The sequence below is a fragment of the Rhinoderma darwinii genome, chromosome 1 (assembly GCF_050947455.1).
Source record: "Rhinoderma darwinii isolate aRhiDar2 chromosome 1, aRhiDar2.hap1, whole genome shotgun sequence".
Classification (NCBI taxonomy): domain Eukaryota; kingdom Metazoa; phylum Chordata; class Amphibia; order Anura; family Rhinodermatidae; genus Rhinoderma; species Rhinoderma darwinii.
Genome location: NC_134687.1, coordinates 475290440 through 475315816, shown reverse-complemented (window position 1 = coordinate 475315816; position 25377 = coordinate 475290440). Strand labels below are relative to the sequence as shown.

General features: G+C 43.9%; 1 protein-coding gene across 2 annotated transcripts in view; it reads left to right on the top strand.

Moving 5' to 3' along the window:
* The first annotated feature begins 21279 nt into the window (after positions 1-21279).
* Positions 21280-25377, top strand: part of ATP6V0A2 (ATPase H+ transporting V0 subunit a2) — a 37980-nt gene continuing 33882 nt past the window's right edge. For both annotated transcript variants that reach the window (XM_075833742.1, XM_075833750.1), the window contains exons 1-2: positions 21280-21514; positions 22305-22383. In XM_075833742.1, the coding sequence (XP_075689857.1) occupies positions 21398-21514; positions 22305-22383 (196 nt within the window). In that variant the 5' untranslated portion in view covers positions 21280-21397. The remainder of the gene's footprint in view (positions 21515-22304; positions 22384-25377) is intronic.

Sequence of the window (25377 nt, the reverse complement as noted above, 5' to 3'; positions counted from 1 at the left end):
CTCCCAGCCTGACTGGTAGAAGATCGTGTCACTCTCTCAGACTTAGGAGCAGGTGCAGACTGATTACCCAAGGGTGTCGACACAGAAGCTGTGTCTGGCAGATCCTTTACAGTACCCCCCTTTTAAGAGGGGCCACTGAACCCTTTCTAGGTGGACCTGGCTTATTGGGGAAGCGAAGATGGAACCTCCTGAGCAATACCCGAGCGTGAACATCCCGGGCGGGTACCCAAGTCCTCTCCTCAGGCCCGTATCCTCTCCAATGGACCAGGTACTGGAGGGAGCCTTGGACCATCCTGCTGTCCACAATCTTGGCCACCTCGAATTCTACCCCTTCAGGGGTGAGAACAGGGACTGGAGGTCTCCTCGAGGGAGCCAAGGACGGGGAGCAGCGTTTAAGGAGGGAGGCATGAAACACGTCGTGTACTCGAAAAGACGGGGGTAACTCTAGTCGGAAGGAGACAGGGTTAAGGACTTCAATGACCTTGTACGGCCCTATATATCGGGGAGCACATTTTTTGGACGGGACTTTAAGGCGCAAATTTTTAGAAGATAACCACACCAGATCCCCTACCACAAACAAGGGGTTAGCAGAACGTCTTCTATCTGCCTGAGTCTTTTGTATGCTCTGGGACGCCTCTAGGTTCTTCTGAACCTGGGCCCAGACTGTGCACAGTTCCTGATGAACGACATCTACCTCGGGATTGTTGGAACTACCAGGTGAAACGGAGGAGAACCGTGGATTAAACCAAAAATTACAGAAAAAGGGGGAGACCCCTGACGAGTTACTGACCCGGTTATTAAGGGAAAATTTGGCGAGGGGAATGAAGGAGACCCAATCATATTGACAGTCAGAGATAAAACACCTTAAATATTGTTCTAGAGACTGATTAGTCCTCTCAGTTTGGCCATTAGTTTCAGGATGGAAGGCCGAGGAAAAGGACAGATCAATTTCCAACTTTTTACAGAAGGCTCTCCAAAACAATGAAACAAATTGTACCCCTCTGTCAGAAACAATATTGACAGGAACCCCATGGAGACGCAGGATGTGTTTGACAAACAAGGTAGCTAACGTCTTAGCATTGGGTAGTTTCTTGAGGGGCACAAAGTGGCACATCTTACTGAAACGGTCTACTACAACCCACACCAGCGACTTGCCTTGGGATGGAGGCAAATCGGTGATAAAATCCATGGAGATATGGGTCTAAGGTCTCTGAGGAATGGGCAAAAAACATAGTAAGCCCGCTGGTCGGGACCTGGGAGTCTTGGACCTAGCACAAATTTCACAAGCGGCGACGTAGGCCTTAACGTCTTTAAGTAACCCAGGCCACCAATAGTTTCTGGCAATGAGATGCTTGGTACCCAGGATGCCTGGATGGCCAGATAGAGCAGAGTCATGATTTTCCCTGAGTACCCTTAGCCGGAATTGCAGGGGAACAAACAGCTTTTTCTCAGGAAGGTTCCCGGGAGCTGAAACTTGATCAGCCGCAATTTCGGAGACTAAGTCAGAATCAACAGAGGAAATGATTATACCTGGAGGCAAAACACAAGCAGGATCTTCCTCCGAAAGAGGGCTGGCCATGAAGCTATGCGACAGTGCATCAGCCTTAATATTTTTAGACCCAGCCCTATAGGTGACCAAAAAGTTGAATCTAGTAAAAAATAATGCCCATCTAGCTTGTCTCGGGTTTAGCTTCCGGGCAGATTCTAGGAAAACCAGAATCTTGTGGTCGGTAAGGACCGTTACCTGGTGCCTAGCCCCCTCCAGGAAGTGGCACCACTCTTCAAATGCCCATTTAATGGCTAAGAGTTTGCGGTTGCCAATATCATAGTTACTCTCAGTGGGCGAGAACTTCCTGGAGAAGTAGGCACAGAGACGGAGATGGGTGAGGGACCTGGTACCCTGGGACAAGACAGCACCCACTCCCACCTCGGAGGCGTCAACCTCCACGATGAATGGCTCCATTTGGTTAGGCTGAATCAGCACAGGGGCCGAGATAAAGCACTTCTTAAGGACCTCAAAAGCCCGGACCGCCTCTGGAGGCCAGTGGAGGAGGTCAGCACCTTTGCGAGTAAGATCCGTAAGAGGCTTAGCGATGACCGAGAAGTTAGCAATAAATCTCCTGTAATAATTAGCAAACCCCAGGAAGCACTGTAACGCCTTCAGGGAGGCAGGTTGGACCCATTCAGCCACAGCCTGAACCTTGGCAGGGTCCATGCGGAATTCATGAGTAGTGAGGATGTGACCCAAAAATGGTATCTCCTGCACCCCAAACACACATTTTTCGGTTTTAGCAAACAGTTTGTTTTCCCGAAGGGCCTCGAGCACCTTCCTGACATGCTCAATGTGGAAGGACCAGTCCTTGGAAAACACAAGTATGTCATCAAGGTACACTACAAGAAATACCCCCAGGTAGTCTCTTAAAATCACTTTTCTGAAATTCTGGAAGACCGCGGCAGCATTACACAAACCAAAGGGGATGACGAGGTATTCGAAATGACCTTCGGGCGTGTTAAACGCAGTATTCCACTCATCCCCCTCTTTGATGCGGATAAGGTTATAAGGCCCCCGTAGATCAAACTTAGAGAACCATTGGGCCCCCTGAACCTGATTGAAGAGATCAGGAATCAAAGGAAGGGGATACTGGTTCCTTACAGTGACCTTATTCAAGTTTCGGTAGTCAATGCACGGCCTAAGACCACCATCCTTCTTCCCTACGAAGAAGAAGCCAGCACCTACTGGAGAAGTAGAGGGGCGAATGGAACCCTTGGCCAGGCATTCCTGGATATACTCTCTCATGGCTTCACGGTCGGGACAAGAGAGATTAAATATCCTGCCCTTAGGGAGCTTAGCTCCTGGTACCAAATCGATTGCGCAATCAAATTCTCTATGAGGAGGTAACACTTCAGAGGCCTTTTTAGAAAAAACATCAGAGAAGTCCTGAATAAACTCAGGTAAAGTGTTCACCTCCTCAGGGAGAGAGATAAAATTAGCAGAAAAACATGACGTCATGCATTCATTACCTCATTTGGTAAGATCCCCAGTATTCCAGTTAAACGTGGGATTATGCATCTGCAACCAGGGAAGGCCTAAAACCAAATCGGACGATAATCCCTGCATCACCAGTACAGAGCACTGCTCCAAATGCATGGAGCCAACAAGGAGTTCAAAAACAGGGGTATGCTGTGTAAAATAACCATTAGCAAGAGGAGTGGAGTCGATACCCACTACCGGGACAGGTTTAGGCAAGTCAATCAATGGCATAGCTAGAGACATAGCAAATTCCACAGACATAATATTAGCAGAAGACCCTGAATCCAGGTAGGCACTGCCGGTGGCAGACCTACCCTCAAATGAGACCTGAAAGGGAAGCAAGATCTTATTAGGTTTCATATATACGGGAAATACCTGTGCGCCCAAATGACCTCCCCGATGGTCACTTAGGCGCGGAAGTTCTTCCGGCTGCTTATTCTTACGCCTAGGACGGTTGTTCACTTGATGCTTGTCATCCCCACAGTAGAAGCAGAGACCATTCTTCCTGCGGAACTCTCTACATTGTTGGGGAGACACGGAGAACCCGAGTTGCATAGGTTTTCCGTGGAAGAATGAAGCAACGGAACCTCGGGAGCCATCATGGGGGGATCAGGGGGAAGGCACAAAAACGTTTCAGTTGTCGTTCCCTGAGACGTCGGTCAAGACGTTCCGCTAAAGCCATAACCTGATCTAAGGAGTCAGAAGAGGGATAGCTAACTAACAGGTCTTTCAGGGCGTTCGACAGACCCAATCTAAACTGGCACCTCTATTTTCACCGAGAAGCTACACACCACTTCCTAAAGTCAGAACAGTACTCCTCAACAGGTCTCTTACCCTGACGTAAGGTCACCAGCTGACTCTCGGCAAAGGCAGTCTTATCAGTCTCGTCATATATGAGCCCGAGAGCAGAAAAGAAAAGATCAACAGAGGAAAGTTCAGGGGCGTCAGGAGCCAAGGAGAAGGCCCATTCTTGGGGCTCGTCCTGGAGCCGGGACATAATTATACCCACTCGATGGCTCTCAGAACCTGAGGAGTGGGGCTTTAAACGGAAATAGAGCCTACAACTCTCCCGAAAGGAGAAAAAAGTCTTCCGTTCCCCTGAGAACCGGTCAGGCAACTTGAGGTGGGGTTCAAGAGGTGAGGTGGGGGGCACTACCAGGGTAGCATCATGCTGGTTGCCCTTCTGAGCCAGGGCTTGGACCTGTAGGGAGAGGCCCTGCATTTGCTGAGCCAGGGTCTCAAGGGGGTCCATAGTAGTGTCAGGGAATAGGGTAGAAAAGGTATATGGGCCTGTGATTATGTAATGACGGGGTAGGGAGACAGACAGGTGAGCCCTAATCTACCCGCCACTCAGTCCCTGCCTACTTGCAACGGCCCGTCCTAGGCGACGGCGTACAACTGGGTGACAGTCCCTATGCTCAATAAGTGCATGACCGACAAACAGACAAGGGTACACAGAAGCTAAGGGAAATGGAGCAGTTGCCCACGGCAACACAGTGAGCAACAAGAGTAGTGAACGAGCCGAGTCAAACCAGGAGTGTACGAGGTACAAATCGCAGAGCAGGAGCGTAGTCAGTAAAGCCAGGGTCAAAAATGAAGCAAGGTCAATGATCATAGCAGGAGCAGCAGAGCCAGGAAATAGGAAAGAATCACAGGCACTGGAGGAGCAGGAAATGCAGGTATAGACAGAGGGCGGGAGCTAGCTCCGTCTGGCCAGGCTGTGATAGGCTCTCCCACTCCTCAGCCTCCCAGCCTGACTGGTAGAAGATCGTGTCACTCTCTCAGAATTAGGAGCAGGTGCAGACTGATTACCCATGGGCGTCGACACAGAAGCTGTGTCTGGCAGATCCTTTACAGGAATTCGTTAAAACTGCTTTAAAATTCATTCTATCTCGGAATTATTTTGTCTTCGATGATCGCCATGTGCGCCCACTTTTGCTAACCTGTTTTTAGGTTGGTGGCAAGAAGTTTGTGTATTTGGAGAATATATGGATCAATATATGGATAATCTGGTAATGTGGAAACGCTTTATAGACGATATAGTATTTATTTGGAAAGGCACGGAAGACAATCTGTTGCACTTTGTGGATGAACTAAATGCAAATGACATCAATCTAAAATTGACTATGAACTATAGTAGAACAGAAATCCCCTTTCTGGATATTAGCATAGGAATTAACAACAAAAGGGAGATTGAAACAGACCTCTATAGATGAGCCACAGCAACCAATAGTGTCTTGGATGCCAAGAGTGCTCACCTACAGAGGACGATTAATGGTATACCGAAAGGGGAATTTTTGCGTTTACAAAGAAATTGCTCCACGTTCGAGAAGTTTAAGATGAGAGCCAAAGAATTAAAACAACGACTATAGGCCAGAAATTACTCAAGGAGAAAGATCAAAATAACGTATAACCAGGCTCTGTGAACTGACCGTTCGAAATTACTAATTGTAAAAAGCAGGACAACAAAATCAGGTTTCTTACTAGGTATCACAATCAATGGAGTGAGATGAATAAAATCATGAATCGTCACTGGGGAATTCTTTTGTTGGATCAAGATTTAAAAACCCACTTAAGTTATACCGTATCATCAACTTACAAGAAGGGTATAACAATAGGAAATGAAATTGTTAGAAGCCATTTCCATAGGGGTGAAAGAGAAAGAAAACCTAAATACCCAGGATTTTTCACATGTGGCCTATGCACAGCCTGTAAGATCCTTGTTAAACAAAATTTTTTTGGGATGGGTCACAGAAACTTTACTGCATTAGAGAACATATAAACTGCAGTACAGCAAGTGTGATTTATGTTCTTCAATGCACGTGTGGCCTATACTATGTAGGTAAAACCAGAAGGGAACTAAAGGTGAGAATACGTGAGCACATGAATAGTATTAAGAACTATGATAAAAAGAACTGGATTGCAAACGCACAGGCAAACCGTTCCAACCCTCTCCGTTAGCGAAACATTTTAAAACATATCATGAATTAAAATTCAAAGATCTAAAAGGATGGGCCATATGTCAGGTCAGTCTCGGTATACGGGGAAGAGATTTGGACAATATTCTCCTCAGAACTGAGAGTAATTGGATTTTTAGAATGGACTCTATGAACCCAAAGGGTATGAACGAGACATTCAACTTTGGTTGTTTTCTATAAATACTTTATGTGAAACATGAACACAAATGAAAAATTCCATCAAGTTAATACACTCAAAAAAGGTAAAAAGAGACTAGTCGTAAAGGTAATAATTAAAATAAAAATAATAAACATACACTACCGTTCAAAAGTTTAGGGTCACTTAGAAATTTCCTTATTTTTGAAAGAAAAGCAGTTTTTTTTAATGAAGATAACATTAAATGAATCAGAAATACACTCTATACATTGTTAATGTGCTAAATTACTATTCTAGCTCCAAACGTCTGGTTTTTAATGCAATATCTACATAGGTGTATAGAGGCCCATTTCCAGCAACCATCACTCCAGTGTTCTAATGGTACATTGTGTTTGCAAACTGTGTTAGAAGGCTAATGGATGATTAGAAAACACTTGAAAACCTTTGTGCAATTATGTTAGCACCGCTGTAAACAGTTTTGCTGTTTAGAGGAGCTATAAAACTGACCTTCCTTTGAGCTAATTGAGAATCTGGAGCATTACATTTGTGGGTTCGATTAAACTCTCAAAATGGCTAGAAAAAGAGAGCTTTCATGTGAAACTCGACAGTCTATTCTTGTTCTTAGAAATGAAGGCTATTCCATGCGAGAAATTGCCAAGAAACTGAAGATTTCCTACAACGGTGTGTACTACTCCCTTCAGAGGACAGCACACACAGGCTCTAACCAGAGTAGAAAAAGAAGTGGGAGGCCCCGCTGCACAACTGAGCAACAAGACAAGTACATTAGAGTCTCTAGTTTGAGAAATAGATGCCTCACAGGTCCTCAACTGGCAGATTCATTAAATAGTACCCGCAAAACGCCAGTGTCAACGTCTACAGTGAAGAGGCGACTCCAGGATGCTGGCCTTCAGGGCAGAGTGGCAAAGAAAAAGCCATATCTGAGACTGGCTAATAAAAGGAAAAGATTAATATGGGAAAAAGCACACAGACATTGGACAGAGGAAGATTGGAAAAAAGTGTTATGGACAGACGAATCGAAGTTTGAGGTGTTTGGATCACACAGAAGAACATTTGTGAGACGCAGAACAACTGAAAAGATGCTGGAAGAGTGCCTGACGCCATCTGTCAAGCATGGTGGAGGTAATGTGATGGTCTGGGGTTGCTTTGGTGCTGGTAAAGTGGGAGATTTGTACAAGGTAAAAGGGATTTTGAATAAGGAAGGCTATCACTCCATTTTGCAACGCCATGCCATACCCTGTGGACAGCGCTTGATTGGAGCCAATTTCATCCTACAACAGGACCATGACCCAAAGCACACCTCCAAATTATGCAAGAACTATTTAGGGAAGAAGCAGGCAGCTGGTATTCTATCTGTAATGGAGTGGCCAGCGCAGTCACCAGATCTCAACCCCATAGAGCTGTTGTGGGAGCAGCTTGACCGTATGGTACGTAAGAAGTGCCCATCAAGCCAATCCAACTTGTGGGAGGGGCTTCTGGAAGCATGGGGTGAAATTTCTCCCGATTACCTCAGCAAATTAACAGCTAGAATGCCAAAGGTCTGCAATGCTGTAATTGCTGCAAATGGAGAATTCTTTGGCGAAAGCAAAGTTTGAAGGAGAAAATTATTATTTCAAATAATAAATGAGTTTTCATGGAAAACACAAAATTGTCTGGGTGACCCCAAACTTTTGAACGGTAGTGTATATAAAAATAATAATTAAATGTTGATAACCATATTGATTTTGGAATATTTATGAGAGTAATGGCCTGTTTACATCTGCTTTGGAGGCTCTGTCGCAGATCCAGCCAAACATACCGGATACCATAGCACAGCATGCTGTGCTATTTCTGGTAAAACCACGGACAGCCCAACGAAGCCTATTAAAATCAATGTCTTTCCTCAGCCGCCGATGGTGTCCGTGGTGCAACGGAACCGGCACTTCTGGTTATTCCCTTGTTCTGCTCATCTGACGGATCAGAACGTAATGGCAAGCGCAGGTGTGAACCGGCTCTAACACACAAGATTTTGGCCTCGTTCACATTTGCGTTTTTTTAGTTAGTATTTTGCATAAGTATTTGTAAGCAAAATCAGGAGTGAAACATAAATAGAGAAAAAATATAGCAAAAACATTTTCACCTCTGCTATGTTTTGGGCCAATTCTTGGCTTTGACTTACAAATATTGAAGTAAAATATTGTGTTAAATATTCATTTTTGGTGGGAGATCAATGATCTTATTCAACATTTTTTAGTAGGTGATCTTTGTTTTAAATGGTCATTGACTTTTCAACAAACTGCAAAAAAATCAATAGTGCAAGTGAATATAAGACACTGCGTAATATATCTTATTAAAGAAAAATGCCTCATTCTCCACTTATCAGACACTTCTCCTTCACCCTGCTTCCATTGCTCAATCACTCTCAATTCACTGTTAAAATCTGTAATGAGGGGACAAAAGGATTATCAGCTCACTGAAGGATCAGGGTACATGCTGTCCATAGAAATCTATGGAGAGTGGAGCAGAGTGAGTGGGACAGAGACACTGCAGGTTCTGGTAAGTGTGCTATCTCACCCCAGTGCAGGATTCACAGCTGCACTGTGTAATCTCCTCAATGTTGATACTGCTTCTGAGGGTGTCCGCCAAAGAGATGAGAGAAGGATAGATGCCACCCACTATCTCAGCAAAATCTGAGAATTAGAGGACTGTAGAGAGAAACACTGCTAAAAATGCCATATAAAAGTCATATAATGGCCAACAATAGTGGTATTCCTCGTGTACACACATGACCGCTTATTCTGAATAGTCACCTGAAAAGTTAGGTTTGCTTTTTAATAAAATAGAATTTTGTCAAATTGAGTCATTATACTTCATAAAAGCAAAACACTTTTCTCGTTAAATCATTCATTGGGGGACACAGCACCATGGGTATAAGCCCCTGCTACTAGGGAAATACTTAAAAAGTGTTGGATCCGCTCAGTGGGCTATACCTGCTCCTGTTACACCAAGCTACTCAGTTTGTACCAACAGCAGTAGGAGAGTATAAAACAAAAAATAACCAAAACACCAACACGTCCTGAGCCCAGGAAATACCCCCTGAAAATTTCTGCTGCGTGACTGCATCCTAATAGTCCCAACATGGACTGAAAGCCAACAAGTTTATCAGGGTTTGATGATCCAGATGGGTGTCGAAGGCTGAGTATAACCGTTAGGCTGGGTGCACACGACCTACTTTCAGGCGTAAACTAGGCGTTTTACACCTCGATTTACGCCTGAAAAGACGGCTTCAATACGTCGGCAAACATCTGCCCATTGCTTTCAATGGGTTTGCCGACGTACTGTGCCGACGACCTTTAATTTTACGCGGCGCTGTCAAAAGACGATGCGTAAAATGACTGCCTCGGCAAAGAAGTGCAGGACACTTCTTGGGGCGTAATTTGAGCCGTTTTTCATTGAATCTAATGAAAAGCTCCAAATTACGCCCGTAATTGACGCCTCGCAAAACGCGAGTACGAGCAATTACGTCTGAAATGCAGCTGTTTCTCCTGAAAACAGCTCCGTAATTTCAGACGTAATGGTCGATATCGTGTGCACATACCCTAAGTCATGATAAATGGCTCACCTATTTTAAGCCTAGGGGATAGTCACTTCTTGGATGTGCAATAATATGACTGGTCAGGGGGTCTATCTTGGATTATGAATGAACCTCCCTACATGAAAGTAGAGGGGGCAGCTACAGGAAGATGTCGAAAACCAGGACAAATAAAGAAACCTGTGGGGAAAAACAGTAACATGAAACTAGACAGAAGTGAGGTAAGCTGTTCAAATTTTCGATGGATACTAAGGACTCCACTTGATAAAATTAAAGGGTAGGTCCGGTGTACGGGGTCATTTTTTCATACTGATGACCTATCCACGGGATAGGTCATTAGCATATGATCTGTGAGCGTCTGACACCCGTACCTCGCACTGATCAGCTGTACCGCCTGCCTCTGTAAACCAGACGTCCGTTCTGGAAAAAGATGTCTCCGGACACAGTATAGTGCCCTTGTTGCAGTAGTGCAGCTCTCCTTTTATTCAAGTGAATAGGAGCAGAGTTGCAGTTCTGCAGTATGTCAGCTATACAGTGTACGGAGCCATCTGCTTCCAACACTGGCCACTGCATAACATCCAGTGCCCGGAGGCACCTGAAATAGCTGGTTGGTGCTGAGTCCGGGTGTCGGACCACACCAATCCTTTGGATAGGTCATCTGAAAAACCGCCCCGTGTCGGACAATTCCTTTAAGGATAATCGGAGACATCTTCAGCCATTTTTAGTGAGTTGGTCAGGTAATGAAATGTCCACATTGTACGTAGCCATATTAAAGCTCTACAATCTCCGCGTTGTACAGAGCCGCAGTGATGCCAAAACTAATGTCATGTTATGGAGTTATTCTCTCCTTGAAGTAGCACATGGAGTGCCTACAGCTCTGTAGTACAGACCTGCAGGGACTCCATTTGCCACTTTACACCTTTTTGCACACAGCTCAGCATTTGGGTGTCATACATGCTCTAATGCACCCTTTTACACATTTCTAGTATCTGTTTTGTATAATTTGATTGTGATGTGGAACACTCTGGCTTACTGCAACTGAGGTGCTCGGCGCTAGACTTGGTCATTGCGTTAAGGGATCTCTGATATCTTTCAAACATTATTAGTGTGGTCCAGTCAGACAATAAAATGTCTACAGACATCATCTCACTACATACATGACTACAGACGTCATCTCACTACATGCACGACTACAGACATCATCTCACTACATACATGACTACCCACCTCATCTCACTACATACATGACTACAGACGTCATCTAACTACATACATGACTACCCACGTCATCTCACTACATACATGACTACCCACCTCATCTCACTACATACATGACTACAGACGTCATCTCACTACATACATGACTACCCACGTCATCTCACTACATACGTCATCTCACTACATACATGACTACAGACGTCATCTCACTACATACATGACTACCCACGTCATCTCACTACATACATTACTACCCACGTCATCTCACTACATACATGACTACCTACATCATCTCACTACATACATGACTACCCACGTCATCTCACTACATACATGACTACCCACGTCATCTCACTACATACATGACTACCCACATCTTCCCACTACATACATGACTACAGACGTCATCTCACTACATACATGACTACCCACATCTTCCCACTACATACATGACTACAGACGTAATCTCACTACATACATGACTACCCACATCATCTCACTACATGCATGACTACAGACGTCATCTCACTACATGCATGGCTACCCACATCTTCTCACTACATCATGACTACCCACATCATCTTACTACATACATGACTACAGACGTCGTCTTACTATATACATCATCTCACTACATACATGACTACCCACGTCATCTAACTACATACAGGACTACCCACGTCATCTCACTACATACATGACTACCCACATCTTCCAACTACATACATGACTACAGACGTCATCTCACTACATACATGACTACCCACATCTTCTCACTACATACATGACTACAGACGTCGTCTCACTACATGCATGACTACAGACGTCGTCTCACTACATGCATGACTACAGACTTCGTCTCACTACATGCATGACTACAGACGTCTTCTCACTACATGCATGACTACACATGTCATCTCACTACATAGATGACTACAGTAGTCATCTCACTACATACATCATCTCATTACATATACGACTACCCACATCTTCTCACTACAGACATCATTTCACTACATACATGACTACCCACGTCATCTCACTACATACATGACTACAGACATCTCACTACATACATGACTACCCACGTCATCTCACTACATACATAACTACCCACATCATCTCACTAGATGCATGACTACAGACGTCATCTCACTACATGCATGGCTACCCACATCTTCTCATTACATCATGACTACCCACATCATCTCACTACATGCATGACTACCCACATCATCTCACTACATGCATGACTACAGACGTCATTTTACTACATACAAGACTACAGACGTCATCTCACTACATACATCATCTCACTACATACATGACTACCCACATCATCTCACTACATACATGACTACCCACATCATCTAACTACATACAGGACTACAAAAGTCATCTAACTACATACAGGACTACCCACGTCATCTCACTACATACATGACTACCCACATCTTCCCACTACATACATGACTACAGATGTCATCTCACTACATACATGACTACCCACATCTTCCCACTACATACATGACTACAGATGTCATCTCACTACATTCAGGACTACAGACATCATCTCACTACATACATGACTACAGACGTCGTCTCACTACATGCATTACTACAGACGTCACCTCACTACATGCATGACTACAGACGTCATCTCACTACATGCATGACTACAGACGTCATCTCACTACATGCATGACTACAAACGTAATCTCACTACATACATCATCTCACTACATACATGACTACCCATATCTTCTCACTACATCATGACTACCCACATAATCTCACTACATACATGACTACCCACATCATCTCACTACATGCATGACTACAGACGTCATCTCACTACATGCATGACTACAGACGTCATCTCACTACATGCATGGCTACCCACATCTTCTCACTACATCATGACTACCCACAGCATCTTACTACATGCATGACTACAGATGTCATCTTACTATATACATCATCTCACTACATACATGACTACCCACGTCATCTAACTACATACAGGACTACCCACGTCATCTCACTACATACATGACTACCCACATCTTCCCACTACATACATGACTACAGACGTCATCTCACTACGTACATGACTACCCACATCTTCTCACTACATACATGACTGCAGACGTTATCTCACTACATTCAGGACTACAGACATCATCTCACTACATACATGACTACAGACGTCGTCTCACTACATGTATTACTACAGACGTCGTCTCACTACATGCATGACTACAGACGTCATCTCACTACATGCATGACTACAGACGTCATCTCACTACATGAATGACTACAGACGTCATCTCACTACATGCATGACTACAGACGTCATCTCACTACATGCATCATCTCACTACATACATGACTACCCATCTAATCTCACTACATACATGACTACCCACATCATCTCACTACATACAGGACTACCCATGTCATCTCACTACATACAGGACTACCCACGTCATCTCACTACATACATGACTACCCACATCATCTCACTACATACATGACTACCCACATCATCTCACTACATACATGACTACGGACGTCACCTCACTACATACATGACTACCCACATCATCTCATTACATCATGACTAGCCACATCATCTCACTACATACATGACTTCAGATGTTATCTCACTGCATCATCTCACTACATACATGACTACCCACATCCTCTCACTACATACATGACTACAGACGTCATCTCACTACATACATGACTACCCACGTCATCTCACTACATACATGACTACCCACGTCATCTCACTACATACATGACTACCCACATCATCTCACTACATGCATGACTACAGATGTCATCTCACTACATGCATGACTACAGACGTCATCTCTATACATACATCATCTCACTACATACATGACTACCCACCTAATCTCACTACATACATGACTACCCACATCATCTCACTACGTACAGGACTACCAATGTCATCTCACTACATACAGGACTACCCACGTCATCTCACTACATACATGACTACCCACTTCATCTCACTACATACATGACTAGACATCTCACTACATACATGACTACCCACTTCATCTCACTACATACATGATTACCCACGTCATCTCACTACATACATGACTACCCACATCATCTCACTACATACATGAAAACCCACATCATCTCACTACATACATGACTACCCACATCATCTCACAACATACATGACTACCCACATCATCTCACTACATACATGACTACGGACGTCATCTCACTACATACATGACTACAGACGTCATCTGACTACATACATGACCACCCACATCATCTCACTACAAACATGACTACCCATGTCGTCTTACTACATGCATGACTACAGACGTCATCTCACTACATACATGATTACCCGCATCATCTCACTAGATACATGACTACCCACATCATCTCACTACATACATGACTACCCACATCATCTCACTACATACATGACTACGGACGTCATCTCACTACATACATGACTACAGACGTCATCTCACTACATACATGACCACCCACATCATCTCACTACAAACATGACCACCCATGTCGTCTCACTACATGCATGACTACGGACGTCATCTCACTACACGCATGACTACGGACGTCATCTCACCCCATACACTACCGTTCAAATGTTTAGGGTCACTTAGAAATTTGCTTATTTTTGAAAGAAAAGCAGTTTTTTTTCAATGAAAATAACATTAAATTAATCCGAAATACACTCTACACATAGTTAATGTGCTAAATGACTATTCTAGCTGCAAACGTCTGGTTTTGAATGCAATATCGACATAGGTGTATAGAGGCCCATTTCCAGCAACCATCACTCCAGTGTTCTAATGGTACATTGTGTTTGCTAACTGTGTTAGAAGGCTAATGGATGATTAGAAAACACTTGAAAACCCTTGTGCAATTATGTTAGCACCGCTGTAAACAGTTTTGCTGTTTAGAGGAGCTATAAAACTGACCTTCCTTTGAGCTAGTTGAGAATCTGGAGCATTACATTTGTGGGTTCAATTAAACTCTCAAAATGGCTAGAAAAAGAGAGCTTTCATGTGAAACTCGACAGTCTATTCTTGTTCTTAGAAATGAAGGCTATTCCATGCAAGAAATTGCCAAGAAACTGAAGATTTCCTACAACGGTGTGTACTACTCCCTTCAGAGGACAGAACACTCAGGCTCTAACCAGAGTAGAAAGAGAAGTGGGAGGCCAAGCTGCACAACTGAGCAACAAGACAAGTACATTAGAGTCTCTAGTTTGAGAAATAGACGCCTCACAGGTCCTCAACTGGCAGCTTCATTAAATAGTACCTGCAAAACGCCAGTGTCAACGTCTACAGTGAAGAGGTGACTCCGGGATGCTGGCCTTCAGGGCAGAGAGGCAAAGAAAAAGCCATATCTGAGACTGGCTAATAAAAGGAAAAGATTAATATGGGCAAAAGCACACAGACATTGGACAGAGGAAGATTGGAAAAAAGTGTTATCGACAGACGAATCGAAGTTTGAGGTGTTTGGATGACACAGAAGAACATTTGTGAGACGCAGAACAACTGAAAAGATGCTGGAAGAGTGGCTGACGCCATCTGTCAAGCATGGTGGAGGTAATGTGATGGTCTGGGGTTGCTTTGGTGCTGGTAAAGTGGGAGATTTGTACAAGGTAAAAGGAAGTTTGAATAAGGAAGGCTATCACTCCATATTGCAACGCCATGCCATACCCTGTGGACAGTGCTTGATTGGAGCCAATTTCATCCTACAACAGGACAATGACCCAAAGAACACCTCCAAATTATGCAAGAACTATTTAGGGAAGAAGCAGGCAGCTGGTATTCTATCTGTAATGGAGTGGCCAGCGCAGTCACCAGATCTCAACCCCATAGAGCTGTTGTGGGAGCAGCTTGACCGTATGGTACGCAAGAAGTGCCCATCAAGCCAATCCAACTTGTGGGAGGGGCTTCTGGAAGCATGGGGTGAAATTTCTCCCGATTACCTCTGCAAATTAACAGCTAGAATGCCAAAGGTCTGCAATGCTGTAATTGCTGCAAATGGAGGATTCTTTGATGAAAGCAAAGTTTGAAGGAGAAAATTATTATTTCAAATAAAAATCATTATTTCTAACCTTGTCAATGTCTTGACTATATTTTCTAGTCATTTTGCAACTCATTTGATAAATATAAGTGTGAGTTTTCATGGAAAACACAAAATTGTCTGGGTGACCCCAAACTTTTGAATGGTAGTGTACATGACTACCCACGTCATCTCACTACATACATGACTACCCACGTCATCTCACTACATACATGACTACCCACATGATCTCATTACATCATGACTAGCCACATCATCTCACTACATACATGACTACAGATGTTATCTCACTACATCATCTCACTACATACATGACTACCCACATCCTCTCACTACATACATGACTACAGACGTCATCTCACTACATACATGACTACCCACGTCATCTCACTACATACATGACTACCCACGTCATCTCACTACATACATGACTACCCACATCATCTCATTACATCATGACTAGCCACATCATCTCACTACATACATGACTAGACGTCATCTCACTACATACATGACCACCCACGTCATCTCACTACATACATGACTACCCACGTCATCTCACTACATACATGACTACCCACATCATCTCACTACATACATGACTACCCACGTCATCTCACTACATACATGACTACGGACGTCACCTCACTACATACATGACTACCCACATCATCTCATTACATCATGACTAGCCACATCATCTCACTACATACATGACTAGACGTCATCTCACTACATACATGACCACCCACGTCATCTCACTACATACATGACTACCCACGTCATCTCACTACATACATGACTACCCACGTCATCTCACTACATACATGACTACGGACGTCACCTCACTACATACATGACTACCCACGTCATCTCACTGCATACATGACTACGGACGTCACCTCACTACATACATGACTACCCACATCATCTCATTACATCATGACTAGCCACATCATCTCACTACATACATGACTACAGATGTTATCTCACTGCATCATCTCACTACATACATGACTACCCACATCCTCTCACTACATACATGACTACAGACGTCATCTCACTACATACATGACTACCCACGTCATCTCACTACATACATGACTACCCACGTCATCTCACTACATACATGAATACCCACGTCATCTCACTACATACATGACTACCCACATCATCTCACTACATACATGACTACCCACATCCTCTCACTACATACATGACTACGGACGTCATCTCACTACATACATGACTACGGACGTCATCTCACTACATACATGACTACGGACGTCATCTCACTACATACATGACTACGGACGTCATCTCACTACATACATGACTACGGACGTCACCTCACTACATACATGACTACCCACGTCATCTCACTACATACATGACTACGGACGTCACCTCACTACATACATGACTACCCACATGATCTCATTACATCATGACTAGCCACATCATCTCACTACATACATGACTACAAATGTTATCTCACTACATCATCTCACTACATACATGACTACCCACATCCTCTCACTACATACATGACTACAGACGTCATCTCACTACATACATGACTACCCACGTCATCTCACTACATACATGACTACCCACGTCATCTCACTACATACATGACTACCCACATCATCTCATTACATCATGACTAGCCACATCATCTCACTACATACATGACTAGACGTCATCTCACTACATACATGACCACCCACGTCATCTCACTACATACATGACTACCCACGTCATCTCACTACATACATGACTACCCACATCATCTCACTACATACATGACTACCCACGTCATCTCACTACATACATGACTACGGACGTCACCTCACTACATACATGACTACCCACATCATCTCATTACATCATGACTAGCCACATCATCTCACTACATACATGACTACCCACGTCATCTCACTACATACATGACTACGGACGTCACCTCACTACATACATGACTACCCACATCATCTCATTACATCATGACTAGCCACATCATCTCACTACATACATGACTACAGATGTTATCTCACTGCATCATCTCACTACATACATGACTACCCACATCCTCTCACTACATACATGACTACAGACGTCATCTCACTACATACATGACTACCCACGTCATCTCACTACATACATGACTACCCACGTCATCTCACTACATACATGAATACCCACATCATCTCACTACATACATGACTACCCACATCATCTCACTACATACATGACTACCCACATCCTCTCACTACATACATGACTACGGACGTCATCTCACTACATACATGACTACGGACGTCATCTCACTACATACATGACTACGGACGTCATCTCACTACATACATGACTACGGACGTCATCTCACTACATACATGACTAGAGACGTCATCTCACTACATACATGACTACCCACCTCATCTCACTACATACATGACTACAGACGTCATCTCACTACATACATGACTAGACGTCATCTCACTACATACATGACTACAGACGTCATCTCACTACATACATAATTACCCACATCATCTCACTACATACATAATTACCCACATCCTCTCACTACATACATGACTACAGACGTCATCTCACTACATACATGACTACCCACGTCATCTCACTACATACATGACTACCCACGTCATCTCACTACATACATGACTACCCACATCATCTCATTACATCATGACTAGCCACATCATCTCACTACATACATGACTAGACGTCATCTCACTACATACATGACCACCCACGTCATCTCACTACATACATGACTACCCACGTCATCTCACTACATACATGACTACCCACATCATCTCACTACATACATGACTACCCACGTCATCTCACTACATACATGACTACGGACGTCACCTCACTACATACATGACTACCCACATCATCTCATTACATCATGACTAGCCACATCATCTCACTACATACATGACTAGACGTCATCTCACTACATACATGACCACCCACGTCATCTCACTACATACATGACTACCCACGTCATCTCACTACATACATGACTACCCACGTCATCTCACTACATACATGACTACGGACGTCACCTCACTACATACATGACTACCCACCTTATCTCACTGCATACATGACTACGGACGTCACCTCACTACATACATGACTACCCACATCATCTCATTACATCATGACTAGCCACATCATCTCACTACATACATGACTACAGATGTTATCTCACTGCATCATCTCACTACATACATGACTACCCACATCCTCTCACTACATACATGACTACAGACGTCATCTCACTACATACATGACTACCCACGTCATCTCACTACATACATGACTACCCACGTCATCTCACTACATACATGAATACCCACGTCATCTCACTACATACATGACTACCCACATCATCTCACTACATACATGACTACCCACATCCTCTCACTACATACATGACTACGGACGTCATCTCACTACATACATGACTACGGACGTCATCTCACTACATACATGACTACGGACGTCATCTCACTACATACATGACTACGGACGTCATCTCACTACATACATGACTACGGACGTCACCTCACTACATACATGACTACCCACGTCATCTCACTACATACATGACTACGGACGTCACCTCACTACATACATGACTACCCACATGATCTCATTACATCATGACTAGCCACATCATCTCACTACATACATGACTACAGATGTTATCTCACTACATCATCTCACTACATACATGACTACCCACATCCTCTCACTACATACATGACTACAGACGTCATCTCACTACATACATGACTACCCACGTCATCTCACTACATACATGACTACCCACGTCATCTCACTACATACATGACTACCCACATCATCTCATTACATCATGACTAGCCACATCATCTCACTACATACATGACTAGACGTCATCTCACTACATACATGACCACCCACGTCATCTCACTACATACATGACTACCCACGTCATCTCACTACATACATGACTACCCACATCATCTCACTACATACATGACTACCCACGTCATCTCACTACATACATGACTACGGACGTCACCTCACTACATACATGACTACCCACATCATCTCATTACATCATGACTAGCCACATCATCTCACTACATACATGACTACCCACGTCATCTCACTACATACATGACTACGGACGTCACCTCACTACATACATGACTACCCACATCATCTCATTACATCATGACTAGCCACATCATCTCACTACATACATGACTACAGATGTTATCTCACTGCATCATCTCACTACATACATGACTACCCACATCCTCTCACTACATACATGACTACAGACGTCATCTCACTACATACATGACTACCCACGTCATCTCACTACATACATGACTACCCACGTCATCTCACTACATACATGAATACCCACGTCATCTCACTACATACATGACTACCCACATCATCTCACTACATACATGACTACCCACATCCTCTCACTACATACATGACTACGGACGTCATCTCACTACATACATGACTACGGACGTCATCTCACTACATACATGACTACGGACGTCATCTCACTACATACATGACTACGGACGTCATCTCACTACATACATAATTACCCACATCATCTCACTACATACATAATTACCCACATCATCTCACTACATACATGACTACAGACGTCATCTCACTACATACATAATTACCCACATCATCTCACTACATACATAATTACCCACATCATCTCACTACATACATAATTACCCACATCATCTCACTACATACATGACTACAGACGTCATCTCACTACATACATAATTACCCACATCATCTCACTACATACATAATTACCCACATCATCTCACTACATACATGACTACAGACATCATCTCACTACATACATAATTACCCACATCATCTCACTACATACATAATTACCCACATCATCTCACTACATACATGACTACAGACGTCATCTCACTACATACATGAGTACAGACGTCATCTCACTACATACATGACTACAGACGTCATCTCACTACATACATGAGTACAGACTCTCACTATACGCGTGCATTACTGATCCCACGTGTGGACTTCTCCTCCCCCCTGTCATTGATCACGTTATCGCGACGTCACCCAAGGTCCTCATCCCGGAAGTTGTGTGTGGAGAGAGGAATTGGAGGAAGCGACGTGGAGATACCTGAGAGCCGGTCACTTAGTGAAGTCTCCCCGCGCCGGGATTTGGTGACAGGATCTGGAGGCCGGATACATTCAGGATGGGTTCTCTGTTCCGAAGTGAGACTATGTGCTTGGCACAGCTCTTCCTGCAGTCTGGTTCTGCCTATGACTGTGTCAGCGAGCTAGGGGAGATGGGGCTGGCAGAGTTCAGGGACGTGAGTATTGATTTGGCATTACTTTATTGTGTTTGGTTGGTATTACCAGCATGACGTTGTAATATTCTGCCTGATGTTGACTGTGATATAGTCACCCCCTACTGTCTATGTGATATAGTTGCCCCCCCAATTGGCACTGTGATATAGTTGCCCCCCAAGTGGCACTGTGATTTGGTCGCCCCCCAAGTGGCACTGTGATTTGGTCGCCCCCCAAGTGGCACTGTGATTTGGTCGCCCCCCAAGTGGCACTGTGATTTGGTCGCCCCCCAAGTGGCACTGTGATTTGGTCGCCCCCCCAAGTGGCACTGTGATTTGGTCGCCCCTCAAGTGCCGGCGTCATATGGTCACCCCCCAAGAGCTGGAGTGATGGGGTCGCTAGTTGGCTGTGTGAGAAGTAAAAGGGCCATATGTATTATCCTGGTACCCGATGAGTGGGCATGCATGGTACCTGTCACTTCATTAAGACCCTGTGAGGGATCCAATATCCTTCATATAGATGTAAGATGTATCTATAGCATTCAGATATCTGTCTTTTAACTTTGTGATCCATTTGTAATATCTATCTTTGTGCCTTTATTGTCCTGTTTTTCTCTAATAGACATCACATAAAGTTTGTGTTGACCTCCGTTTAGGACGTATTGTCTTTGCAGAACGTGTTTAGTTTTATGTTTATTCTCATTCAAATCCCGACTTCAATAGTCTACTTTCTGCTGGTTTTAGAAATCCCGCTCTATAATCGTTAATATGTCATTTGTTTAATCCATATTCAGAATCAATCTCTTTCTTATAGCTCAACCCTCATGTAAGCGCCTTTCAGAGGAAATTTGTTGGTGAAGTAAAGAAGTGTGAAGATCTTGAGAGGATATTAGGTTAGTAGATGGAAGACTGCAATTGTCAAAATGGTTGTACTTGTGTTTGCCCACCTGTGCCCTGCCTCTACGGGTGGCATTTATTATTGCTGGGCAGTATTACTAGGCATTTCACTCACATTTCTATATATTTAAGTGTACCTCCACTTGTGATCTCCCGCCTGACTTGACATTGGGAGACGCTTCTGCATGCTGGCGGGTACAGTTGCTGTGGCAACCGTGTGATGCCCGGATAGTATGGTGCATGAGTCCTATAATTCGAATTGGGTCCGTGCTGAGTATGTCTTACCAGTCTATGGGCGTGATGTGCACGCATACAATATAGATGGCATCTGTACAGGCATGTGTGATCATCCAATACCTTGATCTTTTCTTGGGGACTGCATTAGAATATTGTGTCAATTGCAGATTGTAATACAGTTTTGTGCTGATACAAATAAGCGAAATATTTGGACAGTACAGAACCACCTAAAATTAAAAAAATGTCCTAGGTTACCTACATATAGATTGGGGCAGATTTACCACTGTGTCTGCATCTAGAATGTGTCATTTTAGACTATTTTTTTAGAACCGATATTTGCACCTCACGTGTCTGGGAAACCGGCGTGGCTTACAATGCGCCAAATGAAAACTCACCCACCCGAGAGTCGCTATAAGGAAGAGAAGGGTATCTAGCAAGATGTGCCAAATAGATCATACGTCGTGCACCACCGTGATGAATTTGCTGCATCTTTAGACTGCCTCAATTAAAGGCCCTTGTGCACAGCGTGATTGGGCTGGAACAATGAGAAGTGTATGACGCTGATTGGTCACTGATTGGTCAGCGTCATACACTCCTCACGCCCAGTTAGTAAAAAGTAAAAACACGCCCAGTTGGGCATTAAGAAACTAATTAGCATAAATCTAAAATTGCTCAAAAATGATTGTTTTTCTAAATAAAAACCACAGTTATCTACATTCCAGCGCCGATCAGATTATGTAGGAGATGGGGCACTTATAATGTGGTGACAGAGCCTCTTTAAGATGTCACCTGCATGATTTCCATATCTGACCGTTCTTATCTCCCACTTGTATAAAGGGTTGAGCATGTTGAAATCCAACATACCTGATCCTTGTTTGCACTGACGTTGGGGGACAGTTGGGCTTCCTCCATATAAATATGTTAGATTGTCAGACACCGGCCCAATTGTGGGTGATATTAGTATTGTGACTGAGCAATTAGACAGGCCTAAGAACATACTAGGAATTGATCTATTAAAGCGATCTCTATAATAATAGCCCTAAGCTTTTTTTTTTTTTCTTCTTAAATCTGGAAAAGTTTAGTTTTATTTTTTATTTTGTCCCTGATGAAATTCTCTGTAATATTATCTGTAGCACACTCATGACTTGTTATCTAATCCGGGCACATGGTAACCTCACAGAAGCAATTATGACGGCAAACTGTTCAGATGGCAGCCAGACATGAAAATTGCCATATTCAATTCTTCTGGTTTTTTTTTCACCGCTGAATTATTTATTATTTTCGTTCTGTCATCCGACCCTATGTCAGTGAGATAAGAAAACGGTACAGCAGGGTCTCCTGTTTGATTAACCCCCCCACCCTTCCCAACTAATTTTGCTGGGGGAAGATGCAGCTAGCTATGCATAATCTTCAGCCGCAGCAGGGGATGAATGCAGTATTATATGCCACCATTCAAATGATCTTCCGAGTCTGCCAAAGAAAACTGCTTCTTGTGTTCGTAGCTTTCCGGTCTAGTAAATGAAGAGGGATCCCGAGCAGGCCTGTCCTCTGGGATATTCATCTACCCTAGTAGGGCATATGGGAAGGGGTTGTCAAGATGAGATACAGGGCATTCGGAAAGGCTTCAGACCCTTTCACTCTTTTTTTTTTGCATTTTGTTATGTTGAGGCCTGGTGCTAAAATAAAAAGAAATTCAAGTTCTTTTTTTCCCCATCATTCTGTGCTCGATACCCCATATTGACAAAGTGAGAACAGAATTTTGGAAACTTTTACAAATTGTTTTAAAAATTTAAAACTCACATTCCCCATGGATATAAGTATTCAGACCCTTTGCTATGACACTTGGAATTTAGCTCCGGGGGCCTCTCATTTCTCTAGATCTTTGAAATGTTTCTTGGACTCGCCTGTGGTAAATTAATTTGATTGGACATGATTTGGATGGACACACCCCTGTCACGAAGGGTCTGTGGACCCACTAGACCGTACCGCCTTGGCGGTAAGGCAGCTGGCAAACAGGGTGCAGGTGAATGTCTATAGTGCGTATAGGTACCTGTGGCAGCTCAGACAGCAGCAGGGCAGGCTCGGCTGGGACTAGGTAGCTGCCGGACGTCAGGCGAGGTGAAGCAGGTGAGACGTGGATGCAGCACGGCACGACTTTGGCACAGCTCAGTGCTAGACCAGGAAGGTATGGATTGCTAGGAACAGGAACTGGAAACAAGTATAGGTACAGGGGCAGGGACTGGAACAGGAAACACACTAGGAGGCCATCACATAGACAAACTATAGGGAACACAACAACGCTCAGGCATAGAACTAGGGGGCTGGACCCCTCTTATAGTCCAGGGTACTCATGGGTCAAAGTTCATCCATGAGGTCCGGTGCGCGCGCTGCCCCTACGGGATCCGGAAGAGGTGAGTGGACGCGAGTGCTGGCGTCTCCTGAGGAGGAGGCTGGGGCCAGCGCTTGCCGACTCGCGGCTGTCAGGGGGAGGTTGGAGCTGACAGCCCGCAGCCACGTACATTACACACCCCCTGTCTATAGAAGGTCTCACAGCTGACAATGAATGAAGAAACGGGGAAAAAAATGCTCCTTGCATCGGGCGCTCTGTTGTGAATGGTGAACTGATTCCACAGAGTCATGGATAGGAATTAAAAGGATTTATTGGAGAACATGTTTAAAATACAATAAAAAATGGTTGCTGCAATGAGTTTCAAACTTGTACTGAGGTCTTCGTCAGGTAATAATTAATTACC